At 36.7% G+C, this 24,626-nt stretch overlaps 1 protein-coding gene across 2 annotated transcripts in view; it reads right to left on the bottom strand.

Moving 5' to 3' along the window:
- MLF1 (myeloid leukemia factor 1) overlaps positions 1 to 23,967 on the bottom strand; it is a 41,877-nt gene extending 17,910 nt beyond the window's left edge. For both annotated transcript variants that reach the window (XM_057740337.1, XM_057740338.1), the window contains exons 1-2: positions 23,813 to 23,967; positions 1,637 to 1,784 (exon numbers count right to left, since the gene is read on the bottom strand). In XM_057740337.1, coding sequence (XP_057596320.1) covers positions 1,637 to 1,784; positions 23,813 to 23,859 — 195 coding nt within the window. In that variant the 5' untranslated portion in view covers positions 23,860 to 23,967. The remainder of the gene's footprint in view (positions 1 to 1,636; positions 1,785 to 23,812) is intronic.
- Between the last annotated feature and the right edge of the window lie 659 nt (positions 23,968 to 24,626).

The raw sequence follows: 24,626 nt of genomic DNA, 5'->3' as shown, positions 1-24,626 counted from the left end.
CACTATAAACTGGACAAGGTAGTAACTATTTTAGTTTTTCATTCAAATGTTGGTCTTGGTCTTCCTTTACATTCAGAGGTGTTTTCCTACATGACTTTCCTTATTCAATCATCACATTTATGCAACCATATTCAGCAGTGTGGGTTTTTTTGGTTCCCCCAAATTTAATTTCAAGCCACACTGGCAAGGCAAACATGAGGCAAAGTAAAGTACAAATAGTTCTAAATTATGAATCATATAAACTACAGTTTCACAGAAATTTATCTCTTTATTTGGTTATATATTTCTTATTCCAGCTCATTAAACATTCAGGTGTTTTAAGCTCAAGTATCCAGGAAAGAAACATTTACTTTTAATTCCAGTGGATGACCAGCAGAGTTAGAGCTTAGGCATCCTCAGTAAGAACTTTACAGCTAAATTATATACAGATCTCCTTTCTATGCTTACAAGGGAATAAAATCGTCACTTCTTGTTTTTTCCACAAAGGCTACGAGTTGCTCATTTATGAACGTAAAAACAAAGCGTTATGTACAGCCCTACTCTTTCTTTGCTATGGTTATAGCAGATATATAAAATACTTCAATGCTCATGTAAAAGATAAAAATTTGATTTTTCTGTTCTCTTCGATAATTTTTTTCTTTGAGCTTAATTTTAGCCTTTCATGGAAATTTATAGGCTTAAAAATAGAAAATATATATAATGATACCACCATTAACTAATTTTAAAAAATTGGATGTAATTAATATATATATATTGGAATGATATGTATGTGAAAAAGAATGTGAAGATTACTTGCATTTAAATGGCAAATGCAATTTTATCGATCAAACTTCTTAGGCATATTTGAAACATTTTGCTCTATTTAAGATTATTGCAAACAGAAAATATGAAAATGTTTTCCTAGAAGATTCTGGAAGTTTCCCAGTTGACCAATTCAAAATGTTTAGTGAGTTCCAAATATCTACATTTCAATTGCAGAGATTTATCTTTTAGAAACTCCTGTGGATTTGTTGTTCTAAAACCATCATTCCTGAGGTGAAAAAGCAATAGAAATAAGCAGAAAATAGTTAAGATATATAAATATCCTGTTGGTTTTTTTTTTTTTTGAGTTGAGTATATTTGTAACTATTTTTGCTCAGACAAGCCTTCTGAATATATATTATAGTTATGCAAGGCTTTTGAATGCAGTTATTAAAAGTTAATCTAAGTTTTGAAGGTCCAAAGTAGCCATGCAGAAGACTGGTTTTTCCTGGTCCAATAGAGATAAAGCATTATACTATAGTTTTGGATGCTACTTTAAAGTGGGGGGAAAAAAAAGGGTATGCAAGGATATTTCCTTGCCTGTTCCAATTTGAGACATGGGAGTAAATGATAAGGTGAGAAAAAACCTACATGCATATGGAAAACAATGGTTTAAATTTGGCTTGTAACATATAACCCTATGGCGCTAAAAGTTTTAGCAGCACAGTGGAATTCTATACAGTTAACAATTCATTGTTAAAGAATTCAGCTTTTCAACAGGTCCCTCCTTTTATATAATGGCTATTTCTATAACATAAGTATTAGTCACATCCTATCTCAGAGATATATTCTTCTGTAATACTTTTCTTCACTAACTTTAAAATAAAGAACTTACAGTCCAGGAATTTTCTCCATCCTCATGTCCCATATGGTTACGAGCTCTTCCTCTACCATCAGAGATGCTGAACATGTCTCTTCCAAAAGGTTCAGAAAAATTTCTCATCATCTGTTGCATACTTTCTCGGTGTGCCATAAAAGAATCACTGTTGAAAATACATACAATCGTGTAAGAGTAAGTGTTGGAATTTTAATAAGTAGGCAGCTTAATACTACAAAGAATGATTTGGGGCTAATATGCTTGTTAAAGAGACAAAAGAAGAGTTTAGGAGAACAGAATTATTTCATAAAGACCCACTACTCATGAATACAAAACCTTTTCTGTTTGTTATATACCATAATTCACTTATGTATAATAGTAAAACTATACCTTTATTTACCCCTTATTGTATGAAATTGATAAACACAAAGCAACACATCTCAGGTAGCTTAAGCCAGCACTAAAGGAAATGGCAAAAAAAGGACTGAAAAATACTGCTACCAGGTAAAGGCCACTTTGGGCAGTCAACAACATAAATTCTAGTGAGAGCTCATAAAGAATGCTGGCTTGTTATTTTTTAACTCTTATTTATTAAATATGAGCATTGAGAACTATAGCTATGTTATGAACACCATAAAAGATACATTATTTTTTTATCTTTATTGTAGTATAATAGCTTTATATTGTTGTGCCAGTTTCCGCTGTACAACAAAGCAAATCTGCTGTATTTATACATATACCCCCATATCCTCTCCCTCTTGAGCCTCCCTCCTGAGCATCCCTCCTACCCTCCCCATCCCACCCCTCTAGGTCATCAGCAATCATCGAGTTGATCTCCCTGTGTTAGGCAGTTGCTTCCCACTGGTTATCGATTTTACATTTGGTAGTATATGTCAATACTACTCTTTCACTTTGTTCCAGCTTCTCCTTCCCCACCTCCCCATGCCCTCAAGTCTGTTCTCTACATCTGCATCTTTATTCTTCCTCTACCACTGAGTTCATCAATACCATTTTTTTTAGATTCCATATATATATATTAGCATACAGTATTTGTTCTTCTCTTTCTGGCTTACTTCACTCTGTATGACAGACTCTAGGTCCATCCACCTCACTACAAATAACTCAATTTCATTCCTTTTTATGGCTGAGTAATATTCCTTTGTATACATGTGCCACATCTTCTTTATCCACTCATCTGTCAATGGACATTTAGGTTGCTTCCATGTCCTGGCTATTGTAAATAATGCTGCAATGAACATTGTGGTACACGTATCTTTTTGAATTATGGTTTTCTCCGAGTATATGCCCAGCAGTGGGATTGCTGGGTCATATGGTAGTTCTATTTTTAGTTTTTTAAGGAACTCTCCAGCATTTACTGTTCCTAGATTTTGTGATGATGGCCATTCTGACTGGTGTGAGGTGATACCTCATTGTAGTTTTGATTTGCATTTATCTAATGATTAGTGATGTTGAGCATCTTTTCATGTGTTTGTTGGCCATGTGTATGTCTTCTCTGGAGAAATGTCTGTTTAGGTCTTCCACCCATTTTTGGATTGGGTACAACATTATTGTAAAAAATCAGTTTTTTTTCAATGTTATGGAGTTGTAAGAGTTCTTTATATATTTTAGACATCAGACTTTTATTATATATGTCTTGTAAATACTTTTTTCCCCCAATCGTGGACTTGCCTTTTCATTTTCTTAACCTCAGCTTACTCAGCCACACAGCCATGATCCTTTGTTAGGTCTTCAGTTTTTACCAGACTATGACCTTTGTATAGAAATCTTATTTCTGACTTAGTTTTCTATCTGTCTTTCATCTGTAACTCCAACTCTTATGACATTTTACATATTTCCTTAAGATTCTTTTGATTGTTCTTAGAAGATGAAGAATAAGCAGAATTTAAAACATGCAGGGAGGAATTGTGATAAAGAGTCAGAAGTGGACAATCCGAAGGAAGCGTGGTATAAAAGAGTAAATTCTGTTGATTATTCTACCGTATCTTCTAAATTTCCTGTCTTAAAGTTAAAAGGTTTCCATTTTTATTTTGTATCTTCTAACATGGAAAATTTATTTGCAGATTTTTAAATAAAATGTTCTAATATTACTGAACTTAATTTTAGTTAGGTATATATTATAAACTTGATTATTTAGTCTCTGGTAAACAAATGAACTCACTACTTCATATGTGTGGTACCCAGCTTCTAAGATGGCCCCAATGATCACCACTCCCTGGTTTTCATGCCCTCATATAATTCCCTCCTCCCTTTGAGTATGGCTGGACTTACAGACTTGTTTCTAATAGAATATAATAGAAGTGATGGGATGTCAGTTCCAAAATTAGGTTTTTAAAAAGACTGTGGCTTCTGCTTGTGTGTTCTCTCAGCATGAGGGCTCCCTCTGCAGGAAGCAGCTGCCACACTATGAGCCCTATTTAAGAACAGTAAGCAACTCTCTCAAGAATTGGTGGCGAGAAAATGATACACAGGTTCAAGTTCAAGAAATGTTTCTTTTGTAAACATAGTGTACATGAAGCACAGAGGTTGATTATTGGTCTGGAGGAACTTACAGTCTGACAGAGAAGTGAGACTATGTTTTACAATTAAGACTTTAAAACTTAGATATTGTATTAGTTTACTTTTGTTTCTGTAACAAATCACCACAAATTTAGTGACTTAAAGCAACACAAATTAGTTTCTTACAGTTCTGGAGGTTACAAGCCCAGAATTAGCTAGAATCAATGTGCTGGCAGGGCTGTGTTCCTTCTGGAGGCTGCAGGGGAAACTCTGTTGCCTTTTTCTAGCTGCTAGAGACTGCTCGTGTTCCTTGGCTTATGGCTCCTTTTCCTGTTTTCAAAGCCTGCAGCACAGCACCTTCAAACCTCTCTCTAATGCTTCCGTATTAAAAGACCCTTGTAATTAAAGTGAGCCCACCTGGATAATCCAGGTTATTCTATTTTAAGGTTAGCTGATTAACAGCCTTAGTTCCATTTATCAATATAACCTTAATTTCCTCCTGCCATGCAACATAATATACCCACAGTTTGGTGGGATTAGGACATGGCCATCTTTAGGGGAGCATTATTCTGTCTACCACAAATACATTCCTAAAATCACTTTATTTAAAGCAATTTCCAATTGTTCCTGTCAGTCTCCATAAAATAGTCTTAGAAGATTGAAAAGCTATAAAGTTCAGCTTGTGATTAACCTGGCACTAGTGTGCTGAATGGGATTTCTATGGCTGATGATTAAGACAATAGATTAAAGAACTTAAATCTGAATTAGGACAAGCCAAAAGAGATCAGCTCTGAAAATATCAGCTCCTGAAGAAGTATCCACCCCAATGGCAGCATTTTCTCTAATGGCCTGATTTGTAACTATTATTTCCTGTTATATCAATAATTCAAGGGGACTTTTGAAATCCTTTGTTAGACTATTAAATGATTACAGTTTTTTAAAGCAAATAATTTATGAAACCCATGCCAATAAAAGCTACCTTCTGTTCTTAATGTACCAAAGAAAGGCTTCTATTATACTTCCTCTCCCTGTCCCCCTCATCCAAACCCTTTCCTGATTCTCCTCCAGCTATGTCTCCTTTCCTTTAGCACTTAAAATCTTCCAATAGTTGTCTATACTTGTATCTTTTATTTCCTTGTAGCTCATTCCCTTTATTTACAAATGTCTCTTCCTTCCCTTCACCTCTGTATTAAAACTCCAATGATTCCCTTAACCTTCCAATTACTGAAACCCAAAGGCCATCCCTATTCCTTGAACTCTCAGCAGCATCTGGAACTTTGGGGGCAATGCACTGTTCTCAGCCTTGCTTGATAAATTTCTCCTTTAAGTTCTCCTTTCCTTCTCACCCTTGATGGAGCTTCCTTAGCATCACAGATAGATTACTGATGTGTCAAAATGTTGATTCCTCATCCTTGGGGCAGCCAGGTTACTTTCAGCGTCTATCAGTCTCTCCTCCTTGTACTCCAAGGTGCTTTGCAAATATTTTCTAATTGTGAATGACATTAAAATGCTGAAAAGCACCACCCCCTAAAGATACACTTCCTCTGGGCTTCACCCAGTCTTTTTTTTCCTGCTGTCTGTGCATTATTTCTTTTTAACTTGACCATGCTTAAAAATCATCAGAGGTACTTATTAAAATGCAGATTCCTGAGACATACTCCCAGGGATTTTTGATTCAGTATATCTGGAGCATGGCTCAGTAATCTGCATTTCAGTAAGCATTTCAAGTAAGCCTAATGCAAGGACCTCAAATGAATAAACACTATAATCTGTCCTCTTCACTTTATCAAGGACTTCTGGTTCAATTTCAGCTTGTTTTGATGCAAATGGTCTCCATTTATTTCACAAATATATACTGAAAACCTATATATAAGGCACTTTGCCAGGCAGTGGGTATAGAGCCCTGAACTTTGGAGGGCTAAAGTCAATTTCAATTTCACAGTGGCCAGGAAGTTGTAATACTTTCTGAAGTCCTCAGAGTATAAATTACAAACAATGATAAAGTAATTATTGAACATTTGCCCATTTCTACCCAAATAAGTCTGTGTTTACTGAAATGTTGATTTACAGTATTATTTTAGTTTCAGGTGTACAACATGATTCAATATATTTATAAATTATACTCCATTTAAAGTTATTGTAAATACTGGTTATATTCCCCATGTTGTCCAATATATCCTTGTAGCTTATTTAATTTACACATAGTAGTTTGTGCCTTGTAATCCCTTCTTCCCCCTTCTTGCCCCTTCCCTGTTCCCTCTACACACTGGTAACCACTATTTTGTTCTCTATATCTGTGAGTCTGTTTGTTTTGTGACAGTCTTTCATTTGTTTATTTTTTAGATTCCATATATAATGATAACATACAGTATTCGTTTTCTCTGTCTGACTTATTTCACTGAGCATAATACCCTCCAGGTCCATTCATGTTGCAAATGGCAAATTTTAACTCTTTTTTATGGTTAAGTACTATTCCATTATACGTACACCACATTGTCTTTATTCATTCATCTGTTGATGGACACTTAGGTTTCTTCCATGTCTTCACTATTATAAATAATGCTGCTATGAACATTGATGTACATGTATCTTTTCAAATTAGTTTTCTCATTTTCTTTGGGTATATACCCAGGAATGGAATTGCTGGACCATATGGTAGTTCTATTTTTAGTTTATTTTTGAGGAACCTCTGTACTGTTTTAAATAGTGGCTGCACAAATTTACATTCTCATTGACAGTGTACTAGGGTACCTTTTACACCACATCCTTGCCAACATTTGTTATTTGTGATCTTTTTGATAACAGCCATTCTGATAGATGTGAGGTGATATCTCATTGTGGTTTTGATTTGCATTTCCCTGGTGATTAGTGGAATGTTGAACATCTTTTCACGTGCCTGTTGGCCATCTTTATGCCCATCCAGTGAATTTTTCCCTTAAAAATATTGTATTTTTCAGTTCTAGAATTTCCATTTGTTTGGGTTTTTTTGTCTTATAATTTCTCTTCCTCCACTGAGATTTCATATGTTTTCATTCATTGTAAATCTACTTTCCTTTACATCATTGAGCAAAATTATAATAACTGCTTTAAATTATTATTGGTTAATTTCAACATCTGGATCATTTGGGGATCAATCTCTATTGATTATCTTTTCTCTGGAGAATGGGTTGCATTTTCCTGTTTTTTTTTGTCAAGTAATTTTGAATTGTATCTGTAAATTGTGGCTATTATGTTGTGGAAGCTATATATCTGTTATATTCAGGAGTAGTGAGGGTTGTGGTGGTTGTTGTTTTAAGCAGGCAATTATTCTGGCTGGCCTTAATATTTAAATTCTGTCTCTTGAGTGGCAGCTCAATTCTCAATTTTGTTCTTTTATCCTTAGCTGGACTGCTTTATGTCTCTCCCACATATACAAGGTGTAAGGCTCAAATGGAGACTTGTGCAGAATTTATTCACAGTTCTTAGTGATCACCCTCTCTGATTCTCTCCCCTTTTGGGACTTCCCTCCTCATTTTTCTGTGACTGTGGTTGCACTGAACTTTGAGCCTGGTTCTTAGGCTAGACAGTTTCAACCTTCTATCAGAGTTTTAGCCACCTCTACATAGCACAGATCAGCTTGCCCATAGGCTAAAATTGCTTTCCCTTCTTCCAACTGTTGAGTCACCTCCAGTGTATGTCTGATCTTGGTCATTTTCGAGTACCTTCTCCAGAAAGTTGTGTTTGTGTTTTATTCTGATGTTATAGTATTATCTGAACGAAAGTTGGTACAACTGGAGCTTTTTTGGCCACGCTAGAAATGAAAGTCTCCTGAAAATATTAATTTCATTTTCTATAGTCTTTTTTGTTTCATTAGTTTTATTTCCCTAAATGTTGGTTTTTCTGCTTGGTTAGTTTTAGCTTCTGTCTTTCATGATGTTAAGTCTCCCTCAACTGTTTGCAGTTATTTACATATTTTGAACAAGTTAAGGAAATAAATGAAGGGACATGAGTGGTTAAAAGTATTTTAAGTGAGTTTATAGATCTGAATTAGGGGGGAAAAGCTGGAATGTGTTCTTAGTCCTACAGTTTGGTTCAGTATTTGAGATTTCCTGTTTTAATCTCCTCCCCAAACTTTCAATCCAAGGCCTAATAGACTACTCTCTCTTTCTTCTGTCATATTAGCTTCCCTAGCTTTTTAAAATGTTATTTTTACTATGGTAAGAACATTTAATATGAAACCTACGCTCTTAAGAAAACTGTAAATGTACAATACAGTATTTTTTTTTAAGTTTATTTATTTATTTATTTTGGGGGTTACACCAAGTTCAATCATCTGTTTTGTTTTTTTTTGGGGGGGGTACACCAAGTTCAATCATCTGTTTTTTTTATTTTTTTATTTTTTTTATTTTTTTGGGAGTACACCAAGTTCAATCATCTGTTTTTTATACACATATCCCCATATTCCCTCCCTTCCTTGACGCCCCCCCCTCGATTCCCCCCCACCCTCCCCACCCCAGTCCTCTAAGGCATCTTCCATCCTCAAGTTGGACTCCCTTTGTTATACAACAACTTCCCACTGACTATCTATTTTACAGTTGGTAGTATATATATGTCTGTGCTACTCTCTCGCTTCGTCTCAGCTTCCCCTTCACCCCCCGCCCCCTCCCAAACCTTGAGTTCTCCAGTCCATTCTCTGTATCTGCGTCCTTGTTCTTGTCACTGAGTTCATCAGTACCATTTTTAGATTCCGTATATGTGAGTTAGCATACAATATTTGTCTTTCTCTTTCTGACTGACTTCACTCTGTATGACAGACTGTAAATCTATCCACCTCATTACATATAGCTCCATCTCATCCCTTTTTAGAGCTGAGTAATATTCCATTGTATATATATGCCACATCTTCTTTATCCATTCATCTGTTGAGGGGCATTTAGGTTGCTTCCATGTCCTGGCTATTGTAAATAGTGCTGCAATAAACATTATGGTACATGTTTCTTTTCGGATTATGGTTTTCTTTGGGTATATGCCCAGGAGTGGGATTACTGGATCATATGGTAGTTCTATTTGTAGTTTTTTAAGGAAGCTCCAAATTGTTTTCCATAGTGGCTGTACCAACTTACATTCCCACCAACAGTGCAGGAGAGTTCCCTTTTCTACACACCCTCTCCAACATTTGTTGTTTCCAGACTTTGTGATGATGGCCATTCTGATTGGTGTGAGGGGATACCTCATTGTGGCTTTGACTTGCATTTCTCTGATGATTAGTGATGTTGAGCATCTTTTCATGTGTTTGTTGGCCATCTGTATGTCTTCTTTGGAGAAATGTCTATTTAGGTCTTCCGCCCATTTGTGGATTGGGTTATTTGCTTTTTTGGTATTAAGCTGCATGAGCTGCTTGTATATTTTGGAGGTTAATCCTTTGTCCATTGTTTCATAGGCAATTATTTTTTCCCATTCTGAGGGTTGCCTTTTAGTCTTGTTTATGGTTTCTTTTGCTGTGCAAAAGCTTTTAAGTTTCATGAGGTCCCATTTGTTTATTCTTGATTTTATTTCCATGATTCTAGGAGGTGGGTCCAAAAGGATCTTGCTTTGATGGATGTCATAGAGTGTTCTGCCTATGTTTTCCTCTAGGAGTTTGATAGTGCCTGGCCTTACATGTAGGTCTTTAATCCATTTGGAGTTTATTTTTGTGTATGGTGTTAGGAAGTGTTCGAATTTCATTCTTTTACATGTAGCTGTCCAATTTTCCCAACACCACTTATTGAAGAGGCTGTCTTTTTTCCATTGTATACTCGTGCCTCCTTTGTCAAAGATAAGGTGCCCATATGTGTTTGGGCTTACCTCTGAGTTCTCTATTCTATTCCATTAATCTTCCTTTCTATTTTTGTGCCAGTACCATACTGTCTTGATCACTGTGGCCTTGTAGTATAGTTTGAAGTCAGGAAGCCTGATTCCACCAACTCCATTTTTCCTTCTCATGATTGCTTTGGCTATTCGGGGTCTTTTGCGTTTCCATACAAATTGTAAGATTTCTTGCTCTAGTTCTGTGAAAAATACCATTGGTAATTTGATCGGGATTGCATTGAATCTGTAAATTGCTTTGGGTAGTACAGTCATTTTCATGATGTTGATTCTTCCAGTCCAGGAACATGGTATGTCCCCCCATCTGTTTGTGTCGTCTTTGATTTCTTTCATCATTGTCTTAAAGTTTTCTGCATACAGATCTTTTGTACAATACAGTATTTCTGACTACAGGCACAATGTTAAACAGCACATCTCTAGATCTTACAACTTCTTTGTTTCTTCATTTCTGAGACACAGTACAGCAAAGGAGTACCCTGGGAGCAATAATCTATCCTCCTAAAAAGGAAGTGATGGGAGGGTAGTGTGATGGTAGACTTTAATCCTCCTGTCATATATGGCTATTTTCACTTACCTGCTTTAAGATAGCAACACAATGGAGAAAAAGACATTGGGGCTGGAAGGGAGCTACAGATTGGGGGAAGGGGCAGAAGAGGATATAAAAGACAGATTAGCATTCAACCCATTTCAACTTCCTTTCAATGTGCCTTTTTATACTGCAAAAGCTAGAAAGTTAAAATTTCAATTTCTTAGACCCCGCTGCAGCTAAGATTCTGGATTTAGGTTCTGCCAATTATGCACAATGGACAACCGGAAGGCAGAGGTGCGGCAGAGTCTGTGTGCACCATTACTTCTGTTCATTGGTAAACATGATCACAGAGCTACATAGTTTTTCTGTAGCAGTATTAGCAACTCTGTCTCATCACTAGACTTTTATGGGTACTGGGGGACAGGAAGTGAGATCCGTTTTGCTGATATGGTTGCTAGCAGGCACGCAAGGCTTTGGAGTTAGGAGTTGCAGCAGCTTCCCAATTTAGTGATTCCTAACTTGGGAGGTGGCAGTTGCTTCCCCAGTGGTCTGGATTTGTGATGTGACTCTGAGGGTCATTCCTGAAAGTTCAATCCAGAGTCTGTTTCTTCAGCCATCACAGTGATTCTCTAAGCCATTTAATGCCCTGTAATAAATTATTTTCTGCCTAAATTTGCTAGGGCAAATTTATTTTCCACAATTGAATATCACGTAGGTGGGAAGGTTTACTCCTTTTATTTTTGTCAGTCTTAATCCTACTGTAGCGCAACTGTACAGTATTGACTATTTCAGTTATTTTATCATTTTTCTTTCTTTCTTTTTTTTTTTTTTTTGAGGGGGTGAAGTAGAAAAGAATAGCTTTATTGCTTTGCCAAGCAAAGGGGGACACAGAAGGCTTGTGCCATCAAAAGCTGTGTGTCCCAAGCTGGGGGAATTTGGTGTGTCATTTTTCTTTTATGTACTTCTCAACATCTGTTTCTACTTGCTTTTTTGTGTCCCTTGAAGGAAAGGCATAGGTTACCATTATTGGGAGACAAAGGGGAAATTTTTTTTAAAATTCAAGTTAAGGGACTTCCCAGGTGGCGCAGTGGTTGAGAGTCTGCCTGCCAATGCGGGGGATGCAGGTTTGATCCCTGCCTCAGGAAGATACCACATGCCGCAGAGCAACTAAGCCCATGCGCCACAACTATTGAGCCTGCTCTCTAGAGCCCATGGGCCACAGCTGTTGAGCCCATGTGACAACTGCTGGGGCCTGTGTGCCTAGAGCCTGTGCTCCACAACAAGAGAGGCCATCACAATGAGGAGCCCACACACCACAATGGAGAGTAGCCCCTACTTGCCACAACTAGAGAAAGCCTGTGTGCAGCAACGAAGACCCAACACAGCCAATAAAATAAATATATTAATTAATTAAAAAAAATTCAAGTTAAAAATAAAGTCGTGCTATCTGTGTTAGTCCTCTTTACAAAACAAAGACTATTGAAAATAACATACAGAAAATATTGTCTTTTCTGCCTGATTAGAAGCTTCTTGAGGAAAGGGAACACATCTCTCTTGCTCCCTCCACTGTGCAAAATTATCTGGTCCACATATGTTTCTGGACTGACTGATGGAACAATAACCAAAAAAGGATAGGAGAAGAGCCATTAAAGACTTTTCAGTACTTTGAAAGCATTCAAATGGGTTATTACGCCATGTTTAAAAGTGCAAGGCAGATATTTATGTACTGTTATGGAAGGATTAGCAAGATAGTGTACCTCCATTTATATAAAAAACTCATGTATATATGCTTATAAATGTATAGAATATATACCTAGGAGGCTATGTAGCAAACTTTTTTTGTCTCATTTTATTGAAGTATAGCACATACAGAAAAGTTCATAGATCAATCATAATTGTATAGTTCAATGAGTTTTCCCATTTTTAAATGTACAGTTTAGCGTTAATTCATGTTGCTGTGAGGAGGGGTCTTTTAAACATGTACTCTTCTGTACCTTTTGAGTTTTTGCTATAAGCATGTATTATACATTCCAAAAACACCTTTTTGAAAGTGTAAAGCACCTTGATACTTTATAAAATGAGGTTTAAATTGCTGGATGTTGGATGTTATTAGGTTTAAGAGATTTTTCTCATTTTTTAAAGCCTTATAGTGTGCATGTGTAAATATGGAAAATTTAAATGGGAAAAAAGTTCCAAAATTACAAATCCAGTGTAAATGTTCAGTTCAGACTACATACCTGTGGTTTTTTTCCATAATAGTAATAAAGCTTATTTCTTGGTGACTCCCACTAAAATGCTGTAAAATAAAGTACACCAATTTATTTCTGTGAAAACCCTAAAGCTTGTCAAATTTTGGTATTCGTGATAAGATCTTACTAAGTTTTATGCTTCAATAAGTTAGTATTTCCCAGCTGTTTTTAATTAGATATTAGTTTTAATTATATGCTTAGACAGAACTTTACTCCAAAAATATTGTGTAGTTCTGAAGTCTTATTGCCTTAATTCAACTTGAACATAATTTCTGAAAATTGAATGTAGAAATTTGTTATGTAGAATGTTTCAAATGATTAAATCGATTCTACCATAAATGGTGTAAAGGTGAGTGTTTTTAACTTGTCTAAGGGATTTCCAGCAATTGTAACCTAGTCTTTTACTCAGAAAACAATGTCATTTCCCAAGTACATTTGATGATATTACAAAGTATTAAAATAAATAAAAGATGAATATTCTCTAAATAAATCTAATAGGGAGGCTGTTTATGAGAGTGTTTCCTGACTGTTTTGCTCTACAGATCTGTTTATTCTTGTGCAGTATTAATCTTTTTAAAGGAAACTGGTTAAGTAGAAAAAGAAATATATTTATAAATGACAAATAGCAGGTCCTCTGCATACCTGACCGACACAATAATTTTCAACCACGTCTGCACTAGGACCACTGCTGGTCTGGAAAACTGATCCATATTCTAAAAACTGTAACATGTCAGTATTCTTACTTCTTCATTTGTTCTTCTACCGTCAGCTCTCATCCTTTGCATACCAACCCACTTGGGGACATTGCCCTGACTATTTTCCAGCCTCCTTCGTGCTGACAAATTTTAGGCAAAGTCATAAAAGGAAAGCGCTCTCCAGTGTGTGGAGGTTCAGGATGCTGTTAGTGCAAGAGAACACAAAAGTTTCAACAGGAGTCCAAAAATTAAACTGTCCTTACCAAATTAGTAGCTGAGTCTCTGGGAACAAAGAGTGTCTTTAGTTGAACATTCAGTATTAACTACAGAAATGTACTAAAGTCACTTAGGAAATGTGATAAAATGAAGGCACTAGAGCATTAAGTTCATTTAGAGATTATTCATATTTTATTCTTTCCAACTAAAAACAGACTCTAACATATTACAAATAATCAAGTAAAGATGTTGTACATATGATGCAGAAAAATATCATAAATAAGATCATTTCCCCATGAATTCTTATAGAATTTTTGTTTTGGATTTTTTGTCCTATTGATAGGAGTGATGGGTATGGAAAATTGAACAGACTACTATTCTTAGAATTGCCACCTGTTAAAAGTTTGAGAATCACTATTTTAGCAGAATTATAGGCAACTAGCACTATGAAGAAGTTGTGACAATTTAAAAATTAAATGGGTCAATGGCACGCTATGAAACTAGAGGGCAGAAAGGGTGTTTTATGCTTTCCCAAATCAAAACCTGAAGATCAAAAATTAGTTTACAATTAAGGAATCAGAATTTGGTGTATATATAATCTCCCTAGCTTTTACTCAAAGGGACAGAGTTTCAAGTAGTTCTAAGACCAATAAATGAGTTGTCTAAGAAATAATTTTTAGTTTTTACCTCAAAAACCAGATTATTCCAAAGTACTTCATACTAGATGATAATGCCAGATGATACCAAGAAGTTGGAATTATTGTTAATTTTGTTAGATGTAAATATGGTATTGTGGTGATGTAAGAATATAACAATATTTTTCAGAGATGTATTTGGAAACATATGAGTGAGATGACAAGAAGTCTGCAATTTGCTTTAAAACCCTTTGGAGACAGCAGCAGCAATAGAGATGGTTAAAACAGGTATAAATTTTCAAATTCTGGGTGAGGGGTACACAGTATTGTTATACTGTTATAGTTTTGTAGTATATATTCAAAATGTTTCATAATAAAAATCTTTAAAGAATAAAAAATAGAACTACGTAGAGTTAAAGGATTTTATACCATTTGATGTTTTTAAAATGGATGATTCAAAAGACAGTCATCTTACTGAGATCTCTATACTCACGGGACATTTAGAGCTTAGAATATGGGTACAAGTATGGAGATTAAAATGTTCATTCTAATTAATATGCAGTTACTTAAAAACCAGTCAACTTTCCCTTTAGATATGTGGATGAGATTCAACTGCATGAAGAAAGATACTTCAGAGAATACTAGTTTTGCTCAGTGAATAAATGAGTATTAAATAGCTATTATTTTCCTATAGAAACATAACATTTAGTAAGATTTATTTTTCTGATTGCATTATAATTGGGTTAAAAACACAGCAAATAAATGTGGCTCACTTAAAATGTTGCCCAGGTTTCTCTTTATTTAAAAAGGAGTAGGTGTATTGATACATAGAGCAAATGCTAAAAAGCATCTTCATCTTTTTATTGACATGAACAAAGGCTGCTTGTTGGAAAAAGCATTAAGACAAAAGTGGGCTCACAGTCTGGCTTTTGCACCTGTCTGAACCACTTAGGAAGAAACCTGGCTGGACTCTGAAGTGAGTTCAACTCATGTCTACCCAAAACAGCAGCTGCTTAGAAATAAGACTTTAAGATTGCCCCTGTTTAAGCTTGAATTTTTTTTTTTTAACAAGGGAAGAATCTCTTATGGTAGCAAGAAGTATTTTAATATTTAAAAAATTAACCTAATACAATTTGTTTTCTCAGGTAGGAAGAGTTTTTACATTTTTCTACTTATTCGTATTGTTCTCTTTTGAAAATTAATGCTTTGGGACTTCCTTGGTGGTCCAGTGTTAAGACTCCATGCTCCCAATGAGGGGGTCCAGGTTCAATTCCTGGTCAGGGAACTAGATCCTGCATACCACAGCTAAAGATTCCGCAGACCACAACAAAGATCCCACGTGCTGCAACTAAGACTCAGTGCAGCCAAATAAATAAATATTAAAAAAAGAAAATGTTTCATTCTTCTAGGAAAATAAACTAGAAATATGATGACACTTTACAAAGCTAATATCCTATAAACTTGTCATATAGTGTACGTAAACCAGTCTAAAGTAATAATTTGAAATGTGGTTAAAGATTTATATGAAAGATATTCTTTGTATATCCACAGGATGCATTATTTTGCATCTACTAAATTCATGCTTTAAAGAATATCTAAAGACTAGGGAAATGCTTATGGTATATGTGGAGGAAAAATAAAGTACATTTATAACCGTAAAGTTGGGTTCCAATTTTGGAGAGAAAAAATTATATATGGGAAATAGAAATAAAATATACCAAAATAATGATAGTAGCCAAAATCTTCAGTTGCATGATTTCCTTTACCAAACTTTCTACTGTCCTCAGATTTTCCATGAGAATGCATTTTCATTTAAATGAAGAAAAATCTACTTATACTATTATCATGAGCACACTACCTCTTACAGGATTGCTGACACGAACCACAATCAAACGGAATGAAATCTGACAACAAACATACATTTTCTACTCCATAATATTAAACTATCAGAAGCTAGGAAAAATTGTTGCCCCCTTCCCCCCACAAAAAAATCTTAACTCCTAGACTGATTCTGGGTCTACTAGGATAAGCTCAACATAAAGGTTTTTTTTAAGGGCTGGTAATGTTTCACTTCAGAATAAGTTTCTGTTTTTAAGATTCTCTCAAATATATGTATTATATGTACATATAATACATCTATTTTTACCAGAGTTACAATTTTACTGGCCTGCACCAGAATAGAGATACTTATGCTTCTAAGTAAAAAAGCATTACACTATTCTTTACTACATAAGGGTCTCAGGTAACTGACATGGCAGTCCCATTCACCAAGGGAAATTCCTCCCTTCCACTATACTTGGTAGTGGCATAAGCAGATTGTTATGGCTCTGATCACAAAAACATGTTCCTTAGTTTCAGTAAGGTGTATGGATCTATAAAGAAAATATACCAGATGATTTAAATTTCGACACTAGGAATAATGCATGTAAATAACATTCATAAGAGAATCTTTTAGGGCACGGACCATGACTTCTACAAATTTATAACACAGTCCACGGGGCTGGGCATAGTGTGGAAAACTAAGAAATACTTGAAGAATGAATTACTTTTCCATAGGCAATTTTATTTGCCTACTGTTTAGAAGCACAGTTTAAAATGGTGGTGTGGCAGAAGCCTTTGATATTATAAGAGTTATAGAATAGAGAAGAAATATTTGATGAGTTAATGGATGATAATTTTTCAATTCTGATGAAGGATATAAATCCATAAATACCCAAAACATGATTTATAGCAAACTTGATAAGTAAAAAGAAATCTAGATCTAGATACTCTATAGTAAAACTCCAGAACATAAAGTTTAAAATATTCTAAAAACAGCTTAAGAGAAAAGAATTATCTATAGATGAATGACAATTTTGAAACCATGCACCTTAGACTGGGACTTGAACCCGCACTTGAACCCGTGTGCTGGGACCCAAACCTGGCCAAAACCCTGATTGGGACTTGAACTCACTCGGCCGGGACTTGAACCTGGCCAAAACCCAGTCTTCCAATTGAGATCACACATCTGGTTTCAGGACTTAATGAAACTCAGGTTCTTAATGTCTCATCGCAGAAAGAATTCAGTGAAAGACAAAGTGATAGGTAAGGAGTGGATTTATTTAGAGAGAAACACACTCCATAGACAGAGTGTGGGCCATTTCAGAAGGTGAGAAAGGCCCATCCTCCCCCACTTTTGTGTGCATGCTTACAAAGTCATTGATAGAAGCATTATGCATAAGCATTATGATATGATCAGATGGTAACAAACCGCATTCCTTGACCCAGCACCTATATCATAATTGTGTTGTGCTCCTTGGCTCCTAACTCAATGGTTTGTACTTAATGAACCAAAGAATGCCCCAAACGAAGAGTCTAGCTTATCTAACAAGGTGATTTTGTTCTATTTTCTGTCATGGCAATATTCTCAATCAAGAAAGTATCAGACAATGTCTGTCTTGTATGTGTAATACATTCACTTTCAACTTAGTAAATAGGTTAAAGTCAAAGCAGTGTCCTCTGACTACCTTCAAAGTGAAAAATAAATTTTTAAAAATTAAAAATAGATTATAGATATATATGTTTTAGCTCCTGATGAGAGCAAGGAGATAGAAAAAGTAACTTTCTGAGACTATATGCAGGCTTCCTTTAACCAAAGACTGCTCATCACAATATGGTGCCCACATGAAGAGTTTGGGTGGCTTAAAGAAATGCTGATAATTAATGATGAAAAATAAGGCTGATTTGCCAATCTGTTTCTGAGCCTTTAATGTCTAATAGCTGAAAAGTGGTAACATAGCTATTCTTTGTAGACTTGCATGATCAGAATTTCATTTCTGTAGTTCAGAAGATTCAAAGTTCACATTTCTGTACAAAGCAGAAATTTCTAGATTGTACTAAATATATGTAAACTTTTACATTTAATAATCAATGCTGGGCTTCCTAGGTGGCGCAGTGGTTAAGAATCCGCCTGCCAATGCAGAGGTCACGGGTTCGATCCCAGCTCCAGGAAGATCCCACATGCCACGGAGCAACTAAGCCTGTGTGCCCAAAAAATAAAAAAAAAAAAAAAAAAAAAAAAAAAAAATCAATGCTTTTTAGGGGCTAGGATACCAAAACCATTTTATCCTCAAATTAATTTTCCTGTCCATACATGCATATTTTTATTCTTAAGCAAATACAAATGGGAGGAGAAAGTAGCATTCTTTTTTTTTTTAAAGAACTTTTATTGAGATACAGCTAACAGACAATAAACAGCATATATTTAGAGTGTACAATTTGGTATCCCAATCTCCCAATTCATCCCCCCCAAACCCTCCCTGCTTTCCCCACTTGGTGTCCATGTGTTTGTTCTCTACACCTGTGTCTCTATTTCTGCCTTGCATTTCCTCTTTCATAGTTGTTAGCATTTGCCTTATGTATTGAGGTGCTCCTATATTGGGTGCATTTATATTTATAATTGTTATCTCCTCTTCTTGGATGGATCCCTTGATCTTTATGTAGTGTCCTTTCTTGTCTCTTGTAACATTTTTTATTTTAAAGTTTATTTTGTCTGATATGACTATTGCTACTCCAGCTTTCTTTTGATTTTCATTTGCATGGAATATCTTTTTCCATCCCTTCACTTTCCGTCTGTATGTGTCCTTAGGTCTGAAGTGGGTCTCTTGTAGACAGCATATAGAAGGGTCTTGTTTTTGGATCCATTCAGCCAGTCTGTGTCTTTTGGTTGGTGCATTTACTCCATTTACATTGAAGGTAATTATCAATAGGTATGTTCCTATTACCATTTTCTTAATTGTTTTGTTTTTGTTTTTGTAGGTCCTTTTCTTCTCTTATGTTTCCCGCTTAGAGAAGTTCCTTTAACATTTGTTGTAGGGCTGGTTTGGTGGTGCTGAATTCTCTTAGCTGTTGCTTGTCTGTAAAGCTTTTGATTTCTCTGTCGAATCTGAATGAGATCCTTGCTGGCTAGAGTATTCTTGGTTGTAGGTTCTTCCCTTTCATCACTTGAAATATATCATGCCACTGCCTTCTGGCTTGCAGAGTTTCTGCTGAGAAATCAGCTGTTAACCTTATGAGAGTTCCCTTCTATGTTATTTGTCGTTTTTCCCTTGTTGCTTTTAATAACATTTCTCTGTCTTTAATTTTTGTCAGCTTGACTAATATATGTCTTGGCGTGTTTCTCCTTGGGTTTATCCTGCCTGGGACTCTCTGTGCTTCCTGGACTTGGGTACCTATTTCCTTTCCCATGTTAGGGAAGTTTTCAACTATAATCTCTTCCAATATTTTCTCAGGTCCTTTCTCTCTCTCATCTCCTTCTGGGACCCCTATCATGCGAATGTTGGTGCGTTTAACATTGTCCCAGAGGTCTCTTAGGCTGTCTTCAGTTCTTTTCATTCTTTTTTCCTTATTCTTTTCTGCATCAGTGATGATCACCATTCTGTCTTCCAGGTCACTTATTCGCCCTTCTGCCTCAGTTAATCTGCTCTTGGTTTCTTCTAGTGTATTGTTCATTTCCGTTATTGTGTTGCATATCTCTGTTTGCTCTTTAATTCTTCTAGGTCTTTGGTAAACTTTTCGATCTTTGCATCCAATCTTTTTTCAAAGTCCTGGATCATCTTCGCCATCATTATTCTGAATTCTTTTTCTGTAAGGGTGCCTATCTCCTCTTCATTTAGTTGTTTTTCTGGGGTTCTCTCCTGTCCCTTCATCTGGTACGAAGTCCTCTGCTTTTTCATTTTCTCTATCTTTCTGTGGCTGTGGTTTTCAGTTCCACAAGACGAAATACTTCTGACACTGCTTGATACTGCTGTCTGCCCTCTTGTGGTGGAAGCTATCTAGGAGGCTCCTGAGTGCTTCCTGATGGGAGGGACTGATGGTGAAAGTAGCATTCTTGAGAGAAAACTGCATGCCAGGAAGTGCCAGCTTTTAGTCTTCGTGTTTTTAACTAAATTACAAGTATTATTTATTTAAAAAGGTATACGTGAATGTATACTGTGAGGCAATTTTCACTGAAATAACTTCAGCTCTGAAACATATTAAGACACCAAAAAAGTCCCAAATATATAATAAAACCAAACTTTAAAATATCACTTTTAAAGTTTCCCTTTAACTTTCAGATGAAACATTTAATATGCACTATTATAGGAAGGTAAACATTAAAAATGAATATATTTGAATTTAAAACTAGATTTTGTTTTTTACTCAAATCTTTAGTGTTTGACATTTGGACACTGTATTTTATCAGTCTCTATTTATTTAATAATTCTAAGCATATATCCAAGAAGTATATATTTTGTCTGCCCACTTTTGATTAATTTGTTAATTAGTAGAGTGTGCTTATTATTGATATCCCTGATTCCGAACTAATGAATTATTTAGAAAATGGTAGTGTTTAAATTAGAAAGTGCCAACATCGACAATGGCACCTGTTGAATGCAAATACAGATCTTCCTCTACTTACGATGGGGTTTCATCCTGATAAGCCCATCGTGAGCTGAAAATAACTGTAAATCGAAAATGCATTTCACACACCTAATGTACCAAACATCATCGCTTAGCCTAGTGTACCTTAAACATGCTCAGAACATTTGCATTAGCCTGCAGTTGGGCAAAGCTATCTAACACAAAGCCTATCTTGTAATAAAGTACTGAATACCTCATGTAGTTTATTGAACACTGTACTAACAGTGAAAAACAGAATGGTTGTAAGTATATGGGCTGCCCACTCTCATGATCGCGTGGCTGATGCAGCTGTGGCTTGCTGGCCCTGCCGCTGCCCACCTCGTGAGAGCGCTGTACCACGTCACTAGCTGGGAAAAGACTAAAAGTCAAAATTCAAAGTGTGGTTTCTACTGAACGCGTATTGTTTTCACACCATTGTAAAGCTGAAAAATCTTAAGTGGAACCATCATAAATTGGGGACCATCTGTAATTACTTTCAGCAATCCAGCAATCAACTAAATAGCACATTAACTATAAGACAGAGTAAAAGACATCAGATTGTCATTAAACAATATCTCTTGAATACTTTCTACATGTCGGACATTAAAACCGCCCCTAGGGAACCCAATGACCAGCCACCTAAGGTTAGCAATAGGGATAATATTTATATAAAAGATGGTGGGCATGGAACCCTTCTGTATTGCTTAAGATCAGTGGATGATTTAATAAGGAGTCTGTCACCTTTATCAATTCCTTATGCTTGACTTATATTAAGCAATGGATATTCATGTTGTTTGGGGTTCAGGCAAAAGGGGTAGGTCAAATGACACATTACTTGAAATAAATATAAACTTACATTCTCTTTCTCCCTTGTCTCCCCTAATTATGTTTATTCTCTATATTGTTAGTTATGGAGCAAAGAAATTGTCAGTTTCATAAAGTGAATTACTTTTATCCCAAATTTCTATAACATGCCTGCCTATATTTGAAGAATGCTACAGAAAATGATGACCGAAAAACCTACTGACATGTAACTGATGGTCCTATCCAACCTAAGCCCAGGGGAAGAGTGTTCTTTGATGTATGCCTACTATTTGTGGTCTGTTACTATTCCTGACCCTGACTCGTGGGTTCATTGCCTTTGCTCAGAAAGAGTCACCCAAGAGTTTAAATTACACTTTTGCTAGACGTTTTAAAGCAGGTACTAATTATACATTCACGGTTTAGTTAAGGCCATTGCTCTTTTGATATAATCAAGGGCAATACAACTCAAAAGCTGTCTGTCATAATCTTCTTAACTGTCGCCCATTGTACTGATGTCACAATTATATAAGAACCACTTCAACAGCTCAACTAATCTATGGATATATTTAGTCCCTGCTCTCAGAGGCTTTTAAAAGAGCAAATCATAATACAAAATTTGAAATTTGTTAAAATGACATTAGACAGGGCAAGAATAAAGATGCAGAAGTAGAGAATGGATTTGAGGACATGGGGAGGCAGGGGCGGAGGGGAAGCTGGGATGAAGTGAGAGAGTAGCATTGACATATATACACTACCAAATGTAAAATAGATAGCTAGTGAGAAGCTGCTGCATAACACAGGGAGATCAACTCGATGATGGGTGATGACTTAGAGGGCTGGGATAGGGAAGGTGGGAGGGAGTCATGGGAGGCAGGGGATATGGGGATATATGTATAAATACAGCTGATTCACTTTGCTGTACAGCAAAAACTGGCACAACAGTGTAAAGCAATTATATCCCAACAAAGAGCTTAAAAAAAAATGACACTGGTCATAAAACATCCCAACTTCTCCTAAACAAGTTAACTAAAACAGCAAGATAAATTTGCCCGAATCCACACACCTCTTAATTACAATGAATAACCTTTAGAATAAAATATTAATCATTTTCTTTTTATTACATTAATCATTTTATCTTTCTACTGTTAATTTTCTTTATTACTTTTATGATATTTGGTTTTAATACAGTACTGATACATTTAAGAATATAATATTTTCCTTTAAAAACAAACAAAAAATCAATGTAGTAAACTGTTAACATTTTAACCTTTTAAAAAGATAGTCCCCAAGTTGCATAGATAGAGAATGTAAGTGATCAAACTAAATTAGGACAGCGAGTCAAAATTCAAACCGGCAAAACACTCCAGTAAAAAAGTAACACAAACCTTCCTGTTTTAGGGATCCAACTAGATTGTTATTACTTTTATATAATCGCCAAAGGAAGAACTAAAGAAAAAACAAGACACAGCAAAACCCAGAAAACTAGATCATAATGAAACAGCTAGTTTCTGGATGCCTTCATCTTAAGGCATCACATTATTTCACTTGGAACCATTCACCGGGTTGGCACTTGTTTACCTGAGGTGTTAAATGCACCCTCTCTCTGCTTCCCTGTCCTATTTGTACTTTTGACAGAAAGAGGAGTCCCTCTCCACACAAGGCTAGCTTTGTAACAAAGCAAGCAAAGGAAACAAACAGTGCACCTGGCAACTTCCAACCGCTTCCAGGGAGAGACAGCAAAATTCTCCAAGTACTCTTATAAGCACATGTTATGGAAAACACTGTTTAAAAAAAAGTTTCCCTTCTCGAAGACTTGTCATCTTATTAAATATTCCCTGCGCCTCGTTTGGAATAGAAGCAGGTGTGGAAAGGGTCCTATAATTCCCTCCAGAAGTTCCACCGAGAGGGCAGTTACCATCACCTGAAAAGCCTCTGCAGCTGCGAAGGCGGGACTTGGAACACCTGAAGCACACGGGTTGCGGGGCGCGAGGTACGAGAAGTAGGGCCAAGGTGAGACCTCCCCCCGCCTCACGCCCCTCAAATTTCTCTCTCGTCCCTCCCGCGTCCCTCAGTCTTCCGCTCCTCTCCCTCACATGCCCCTAAATCCTCTCCTCCCTTCCCTCTCACGCCCACAAGTCTTGCTCTCCCTCAAGCTGCCTCCTGGAGTCACCCGAATTCCCTTTCGCCCTCTTTCGAGTTTTAACTGACTCTCTTCCCTTAAAACAGCTCCACTTAAGACCCCCAAGTTCCCGCACGACCGCCGGCTCCCGTGCCCCGACACTCACGAGAAGAAGGGGTCGTCCTCAAAGCTGCTGCTCAGCATCCCGAACATCCTGGCTCTGTGTCCGGCGGCGGCGTTCGCGGACAGATAGGAAAACGATGTAACTCGCCGCGGCCGCGGCCCGAGCCAGCCTGCCCAGCACTGCCCACGCCTGTCTCCCGGCCGCTAGGGCAGTGCCCGTCGGGAAAGGCGGTGCTTAACGCGGAGCTGCTTTCCCATTGGACGCTGGTCCCATAACGTCACCAAGATGAGGCGGGGAGACAGTGTGCCGCTGCCATGGCTACCGCGATCAACACAGTGGCGGCTGGAGGTTTGGCCACTCGCCAGCCAGACAACCCATCCTGAAGCCTCCCGTGGGACGAGATAGCTAGTTCTCTGGGCTGCAACAACACAAAAATGAGTCTACCCTCTGTGTGATATTGGGCAAATCGCCCTCGGCCTCGAACCCCAAGTCTCTTTTCGGGGAAATGGAAGTGGCTCAAGATTTGGGCTAAGTGGCATCCAAGGACCCATTCATCGGACTCGTTTTGTGATCCTCAGCAGAGTCCTATATCTGAAACACTCTGGTGGTTGGTCTGACGCTGTGAACAAATAATAATAAAAAAAAGATTTACAAAAAGTTTTTGAGTACAGTTAGTAAATAGTGTACTCAGTACATGAGGGAAATGGGATAAAGCCTATCAGATCTCAACAAACTCGTTTGCTTTTCGTGAGCCTAAACTGAAAGCAGTGTTTCCTGAAGTGGGAAATGCTTAAATTTTACATAGACATGTTATTTAAAAATAAGATGAGAACGTTGCTCTCTTCCATCCTCTTTT

Source organism: Hippopotamus amphibius, chromosome 6 (genome assembly GCF_030028045.1).
Source record: "Hippopotamus amphibius kiboko isolate mHipAmp2 chromosome 6, mHipAmp2.hap2, whole genome shotgun sequence".
In the NCBI taxonomy this organism is placed as follows: Eukaryota; Metazoa; Chordata; class Mammalia; order Artiodactyla; family Hippopotamidae; genus Hippopotamus; species Hippopotamus amphibius.
Note: the sequence above shows the minus strand (reverse complement) of the source record. Positions and strands in the feature narration are given on the sequence as shown.